The sequence below is a fragment of the Ixodes scapularis genome, unplaced genomic scaffold (genome assembly GCF_016920785.2).
Source record: "Ixodes scapularis isolate PalLabHiFi unplaced genomic scaffold, ASM1692078v2 PGA_scaffold4__175_contigs__length_147842914, whole genome shotgun sequence".
Taxonomy (NCBI): domain Eukaryota; kingdom Metazoa; phylum Arthropoda; class Arachnida; order Ixodida; family Ixodidae; genus Ixodes; species Ixodes scapularis.
Genome location: NW_024609879.1, coordinates 125,664,865 through 125,672,513, shown reverse-complemented (window position 1 = coordinate 125,672,513; position 7,649 = coordinate 125,664,865). Strand labels below are relative to the sequence as shown.

Here is a 7,649-nt window from a genome sequence, read left to right as displayed (position 1 = left end):
GTATGACCGATATAACGATCATGAAAAAAATCGTTAGTTTTTAGCTATAGCTTAAAATCTCAGATGAGATTGTTTTATTAAAACAAAGTAAAATAAAATAAAATAAAAAAGACACCGTTGTTGTAGCCCTTATTGTTACAAATGCATACCATATGTTTCTAAACAGAGACTGATGTGATTAAATTTGGTATCTATGATTCGCGCTTTATATTAGCTAGTACGGAAAATCTATTGTTCTGAAAACAAGCGTTATACTACAGGAATCATGTACTGCTCAAACCAGGGTACTCTCTTTCTGGAACCTTTGCAAGTTATTTGATGCTGCATGGTTGAAACCTTCTGGTTTATTATGTTTTGAAGGATAACGTTTCGAGAAAGTGTAAGCAAAAATTTCGGACCACACATGAATATTCTTTTTAAATATTTAGGTAGATGGTACAGCGTAGCTTTATTTGGTTTTCACGAGTATGGTATCTCAAATCCCTGAGGGGTGACATAACTCATAACATCCGGCACGAAATGCCAAGTGTTTACGACATCTTCTGTGGGATTGCAGTGACGACCTAAAAAAAAAAAAAGAAAAGAAGAAAATTAAATTTGGAAGTGATGAGGCATTTATTTGTCTAATTGCGCATGCCAAAATTATTATCAATTAAATCTTGTTCGACGAGAACGCAGAAACAACGCCGAGACAATTAAAACGTATGCTACAGGGGTCACAAATATATTTAAACGGCACACTGATTAAGTGAAACGAGTGCTAAACACTAAAGGTTGCAAAATGCGAAGAGCATACGTTCTCTCGTCGGCATTCATTAAAAAAAAGATATTACGCAGAAATAGCTCGTGGGATACGTCTTGTTTCTATCTTTTTAATATGCCTAAAATTCTGATGCAGCTCACACACGCGCAAATAAAAGGCGTTTCTTTGCTGACAACGTAAGACAGTTCTGCCACCTGTCGTAAAGAGAGCAGTGCTAGTATGTTTGAACAAGATGTTTAAGATAATCGCTAAGAAAAATAAAGAAACTACACGCGAACGCCAGCTATCGCGGAAGAAATAAGTAAAAAAAAAAAAGGAAATGACTTTGCACTTCTCACATAATAAAGTATAAAATTAAAGAGCAAACAGTTTTACAAAAGCTGCGACATAAATTCACTCACCGTCTTCACTTGGGTGTACGCAAGCAATCCGTCTTCTCCCCTAAAGTAAAAAAGAATAATAAAAAAGTACAAAAACATGAGACCCGGCAAAGAAAATAAAAATAAAATTATACTTTTCTAACGTGCGACCAATTTATTGAGCAACACCATAAGGATGGGAAAGATACATTCAAAAGTGTATCGAAATACGAATATAAAATATTCCGACTGAAATGTATTTATTTACTAACACAAATACAAATTTTAGTAAAAGTATTTAAATACAAACACAATTACACTTTTTTCATACCTAAGTATGTAAATACAAGATGCAAGCACAACGAGCGTACTTGATCATCTTTAAATACTTTTACAACTAAATTTTGTCCCCATAATCTGGCATCTTCAAATTACATTTAACCTCGTGTTAAAAAAAGAAGACTGCCGAAATAAAAAGAATGGAGTTTCTATATACCAAGAATGAAGCGCTTAAAGGAAAGTTGCAGCTTTAAAAACGCATGGCGAATCGCTAGCCAACTGTGTGGCATATGTGAAATGTTCTAACGTTTATATGATGGTTTAGCAGCTCGTCTAGTTGGTTCAGCCAGACGCCCTATAGACGCTTTCAGGCAGCTGTGCATGGGCGCCGCCATGACCGACCTTCAGTTTTTGTTTCCTCTTATTCCGTTCGCTTCACTTCATATTTTCCACAGCAGGACAGGTTATTGCCACTTTAGATGTTACTGCCTCCTTCTCCCTAGCATAGGCCCTTGTGGAGGCTCGTGAACGCCAGCTTTAGTGACTCGGCATCTCGATAAGACAAGATAAGGTCGGCAATGGCGGCTCAACCTGGCGCGTGTTTAAAGCGTCTATACGTTCACGGCGCTCTTCATTGAATAATTTAACGCGTGGCGGGTGTACACTTGAAACAATAAACCTGGAGATCATCCAGGACCTTCTAATTCAGTCCTCCCCTCCCACCTCGCCTGCTCGCCCATCTCTCCTCCTCACTCCACCCCTGGTCACATGACCTCCCCGTTAACTAATCAGCTTGGAGCACCTCACTCTTTTTCTCACACCCGTCAACCAATCAGAGTCGAGCCTCGCGGCCACGCTTTTATCCAGGCTTCACCTTGTGGCTTCGCGAAACGCCAAACACCTAGCCAAAAAAACGTGTCACGTTAAAATAAAAATTTTCGTTATATACACGTTTGCAAGAGAGGCTCCTGTGCGCTGCCATTTTGAGCGATGCTGGCGCCCCGTACCGTTTCCGCCATGCTGGGGTGCGCCAGGGGCACGTCACTGGGGTGCGCGATGACAAGATGGTGCCGTTTGCTGCATCGCCGATGGCTTACGTTAGCGGTACACTTACTGTCTCGGAACGCAGGAGGAGGTATCCACACAGAATCGTAGCGTCACATATTGTAGGACGGGGCATCTTTCAGGGTTGGAGCTGACTTTATAGACGCTTTACACACGCGCCAGAATACAGCCGCCATTGCTGACCTTCTCTTGTTTTACCGAGATACCGAGCCACTGAAATTGGCGTGGACGAGCCTCCACAAAGGCCAATGCTGAGGAGCAAGACAGAATAAAATTTAAGATGTCAATAACCTGGCCTGCTATGGTAATAATGAAGTGAAGTAAACGTAATAAGGGGGAACAAAAACTGAAGGTCAGTTATGGCGGCGCCCATGCACAGCTGCTGCAAAGCGTCTATAACTATCGCAGCCTCTGTTCCTGCATGTTGTGGAAGCCAGAGCTGCCGCGAGCGCAGCCATCGTTGATGCAAAGACCATGCGACTTTTGGCGCATTCTGAAGAGAGCGCCTTCAGACATTTAGATCTTTTTGAAAATTTTCGATTTGTTACCGCTTTAGGCATTTTATTTAATTTTCCTTGCTATTTCGCTGTCGAAGACGACACGTGTACGTTTTATAATTGTTTTTTTTTTTTTTAATTTCTTTCTCCGCTCAGTGGTGTACGCTTCGGCGAGAGACGCTTGGCAACATTGTACGACAACCAGCGAACGTCCTGGCTGGAGAGTAGGTCCGCCTCACCTTGGCGCGCGGTTCGAGGTTAAGCCGGGATTCCACTTGCAAAGGTGTATAAAATAGGTGGGTAAAACACCAAGAAGCAGAATGCATTTAGTACGAGTTTAACCTGAAAGGCTCAATGGAAGGTAAAACTACCCGTACTTTTCAAACAAGTCGTTAATCCGACGTCTAAAAAATTAAACCAGTCTACCAAAAAGTCAATTACTGTACCCAATGCGTTCCTTCTTCTGCTCTATCTTTTTTTCTCTATGTTTATATGAGTGAAGTGGAGCAAGTTTAATGCTCTCTATGTATGACTCGTGTTGCGAAGGGTTCATAATTTATCGCTTTTGATTACGAAGAACGGTGCCACAATTGTATCTGGGCAGCATTGGAAATACAAGCATTTGAAATACTTAATGTTTGAGTATTTAAATCGATGACACATATAAAATACTCAAATGTATTTTTGCATTTGAAATACCGCCCATCTCTGAGCAATACAAATTGTTTTCAAGACACTTCATACCTTGCATGAAGCTAATGACTCGATGCATGTCTAAATTTGGGACCAACAAGATCACACATAGGCTCGGATAATTTAAGACACGCAGGTCACCCTTAAGTTACCGCTCCACAATCAAGGGGATTGAGGAATTCGCCTATAAGTACACCAAAAGGACGAATCGTGACGCAAGAAGCGTGGCCACATTAAGTCTCCCCTCGCTTTTCAGGTATATTGCTGGTTCATGGCGGCGAAAGACACTACCGATACATAAGGTTTTCCCACATTTGCATTTACAAAAAAATAATTGTACGGGGGATTGCTGGGAAATTGTGTTGTACTGTCGCCGGTTATAACGAAGTCGGTTATAACGAAATAGCGTCCACAGCGAAGTGATCGTGATTCCCCATTCCCTTTTGCACTTCGTTATAACGAAGTTGGTTATAAAGAAATAGCGGATATAGCGAAGTGATTTCCGATTCCCGCTAACTTAGTTATAACCGGTCTTGACAGTATACGTGAAACATTCTAGCATCAAGTGACATCAGGTCACGTGACGTAGATTCCTCCGCTAAATTTGACGGGGAAACTGAATTGGTGCGTAGGTTATGTGACGTTAATTTTCCCGCTAAATTTAGAGGAGAAACTATATTGCCGTATTTATTCACGTGACGCCAATTTCACCGCTACATTTAGCGGGAAACTGAATTGGTGCGTAGGTCGCGGGACGTTAATTTGCCGCTAAATTTAGCGGGGAAATTGACGTCACGTGACCTGATACCATGTGGCCTACACGCCAGTTTCGAATCCCCCGCTAAATCAGGCTACCATGTTCTAGAAGGGGAAGTAGTGGCAAAAGCGAGGCCAGTGCCAGTGGGGGACGCTGTGCTTAAAAGGTAAGGCGGACGGCCGCATGTGGCGCTGCGTTCGACGAATGGAGGAGACAACGGCTGCATCGGTTGCTTCTAGAAGTTTGTGCGCGACACAAGAAACAATCACAAGGGACAAACTCCCTTGTGATTGTTTCTTGTGTCGCGCACAAACTTCTAGACTGCATCATGAACCAACTAGGCCAACAACAAGTTTTGATTAAAATGCAATTAAATACAAAGGTGCAAACGAGCTGGACAATAATGACGAAAATAATCCCTGGAGAAGGGGAACAAGAGGGACAAAGGACAAACATAAATCTCCAAACACAGCTATGTGACTGGTGAGCGACCGAAAAAATCCGCCTGGTCCGGGTATCGAACCCGGGACCTCTCCACTTGTAATGGAGAGGTCCCGGGTTCGATACCCGGACCAGGCGGATTTTTTCGGTCGCTCACCAGTCACATGGCTGTGTTTGGAGATTAATGTTTGTCCTTTGTCCCTCTTGTTCCCCTTCTCCAGGGATTATTTTCGTCAACAAGTTTTGATCGGTTGCTCCCTCTCGCGTTAGCAGCCATAGGCGCCCTGGGCGGACGCCGCTTGTCTAAAAGATTGGATATGTGCTGATCACTCCAAAGCACTAACTGCCGAAGCGATGTTACCACTAGACGCATTTTTGAAATTTTGAAGATTTTGGAAGATTTAAAAGTTAATTTCGTTCTTCAGCGTATTCAATGTTGCAGTTTTCTTGACAACGAAAGCCGTGAAGACCGCTTGACGAGGCCAGGCAGCCATTACATTCTGGATCAGGTGTGCAAACATAACGAAGTAAACTCACTTAGAGATTTATGCGTGTTGGGAAATTTTTAAACCAGCAAAATCTGTTGACTGTGGGTCAGATGACAAAGGAATGGGTGACCGCACATAAGCACTTACAGCTCGGTGCCGATTCCGGACATCTTGAAACCGCCAAAAGGTGCTTGCGTGGCAACCGTGAGGAATGTGTTGATCCTGTCGGGAAAAAAAAAAAAAAAACAATATGAGGATTTTTGTTAAATCTGCGCAAAGACAGGACTTCTGGGTTAAATAAAAAAATAGAGGTATTTGTTTATTTTGAACCTCAGTCAAATATGTTTAGCCACACAATCTTAATCTGTGTGTAATCTGTCGTCTAGGTTAAACAAAGAAAAAAATAAATTTAAAATTGTAGAAAATATTTTTGTAGATGTCTGGCATAGTTTAAACGGTTCCTCTGGGAAGCGCTATCTATATACATCCCGATATTTCAACGAAATCATCGGGGGGAAAAAAAGCAGGGAAGGGGAACGCGCCGTTCTCTTGGTTTTGGCAGTTCCAAAAGGCCCTACTACCGCAACCTCTCAAATATGGATGCTCATTTCTCTCTCTTTTCTGACCCTAGTGGAGTGGTCTATGTTTTTTTTTTAAAGAAGTCATTAGAGGTTTGTGGTTTTCACAATGGGACAGAAGAAGGGCAGGATAGGGAGAATATGCGACTTGGGCCCTTACCACACAACGCCAGCTTGAAGAGCCTGCGCCACGACGTGTGCAGTGGTCACGTCTTGGGTGACGATTCCGGCGGCTAGGCCGTAGATGGTGTCATTGGCTCTGGCTATCACTTCATCCGTGGTGTGGAACTTGAAAATGCTCTGCACGGGGCCGAAGATCTCCTCTCGGGCGATCTTCATGTCGTCCGTGACGTCGGAGAACACGGTGGGCTGGACGAAAAAGCCTTTGGTTCCATGGCGACGTCCGCCGCACTGAAGCTTGGCCCCTTCTTTTTTCCCGATGTTGACGTAGTTCAGGATGCTCTCCATCTGTCTCTCGCTGATCTGGAAATTCAAAAACATTTTTGCATTGGAAGGGTGCGCAAAGGCAAGAGCGTGAACTCCGTGGGATTTTTCTTGTTACTACCCGTTTCGGAAAATGACAAAACAAACTAGTTCCGCAACAAGCAGTTATGTACTGACCGTCATGGCTGCGCGGCGCGACCCAAAAGCCCCCGCGCATAGTATTATTAGTAGAAATAGTAGTGATAGTAGCTGGTTTTTGTGTAACGTTCCCTACACTCAAAAAAAAAAAAAAAACAGTTTGTGCTTACAAGGTTCTCTGACGCCCCAAGAACTCCTTCAACTCGTAAAGAACGGTTTCGCCTCAAGCACAATCGACCCCTGGCGCACTAGAAAGGCAACTGGAAGATGAAGGACTCTTTTGCATAATAAAAGGAGCTTAAAAAAAACCCTTAAAGTTTTCCCACGAAGAAACCTTCTAGGGGTGATTAAAAGCACTTTTTATGGTGCAAAATATGGACAAGCCGAAGAACCCCTGTGTTCTTTTACGTCCAAATTTTTTGTAGAGTGTCTGTTAGCATAGCAGTAAGGTATGCAGCATGGGCAGAAGTCGCGCCATAAAAAGGTCTATTTCGCAGTGTCTTTTTGTGGAGTGTTCCGTCTGGGAACAAGATGTCGTGTGGTAAGTCTTGGTACCCCTGCGCTTGCAATCTTTTGTTCATCTGTGCTCTTTGAACTGTGTACACCGGTATATGGTTTTCTGTCTCTATGTCGGGGCAGGTAAGGCTTAGCCCTTTCTTCATTTTGTTCGGTGTCTACGCAGAATCGTTGCCTTCGCACGTGGCAGCTCTCGTTTTCCTCGGCAAATATGGTTCTGCATGGTTTCCCGCTTTTTATGTCGATTCGCACATCATAATGCTCTTTGAGAGGGTCTGTCGATGCGTCAGCCAATGGGGGGTTCTTGATGGGTCACTGCTGCAAGTCTGTCCACCTTCTCGTCATGCCTCGGAACCCACCAGAAACATACCGGTGTGACTTTTGTCGTTAGGGCACCGACCGCATTTCTTGCTCACGTTGTTAGAGGGTCACTGTAGTTCACGTTTCCCAAGCTCTGCAGGGCGTAATTGGAGCCTGTGAGTGCGACTATCTGCTGTGGTGAGCCCCAAGGCTGCCGACTCAGCAGATAGTCGCAGCTCACTGACTCAGCATTTTTCGCTGAGGTAAAAGGCGCTGAAAATGTGGGCAGGCACTCTTTAGCGCCCCACGAACAAAAATTTGTCTTTAAAAA

At 43.6% G+C, this 7,649-nt stretch overlaps 1 protein-coding gene across 1 annotated transcript in view; it reads right to left on the bottom strand.

Annotated features, from left to right (window-relative positions):
- Positions 1 to 418: 418 nt before the first annotated feature.
- LOC8029987 (retinal dehydrogenase 1) overlaps positions 419 to 7,649 on the bottom strand; it is a 38,980-nt gene continuing 31,749 nt past the window's right edge. Inside the window, exons 9-12 of the mRNA XM_029991761.4 lie at positions 6,081 to 6,403; positions 5,490 to 5,564; positions 1,165 to 1,204; positions 419 to 563 (exon numbers count right to left, since the gene is read on the bottom strand). Of these exons, the coding sequence (XP_029847621.2) occupies positions 531 to 563; positions 1,165 to 1,204; positions 5,490 to 5,564; positions 6,081 to 6,403 (471 nt within the window). The 3' untranslated portion in view covers positions 419 to 530. The remainder of the gene's footprint in view (positions 564 to 1,164; positions 1,205 to 5,489; positions 5,565 to 6,080; positions 6,404 to 7,649) is intronic.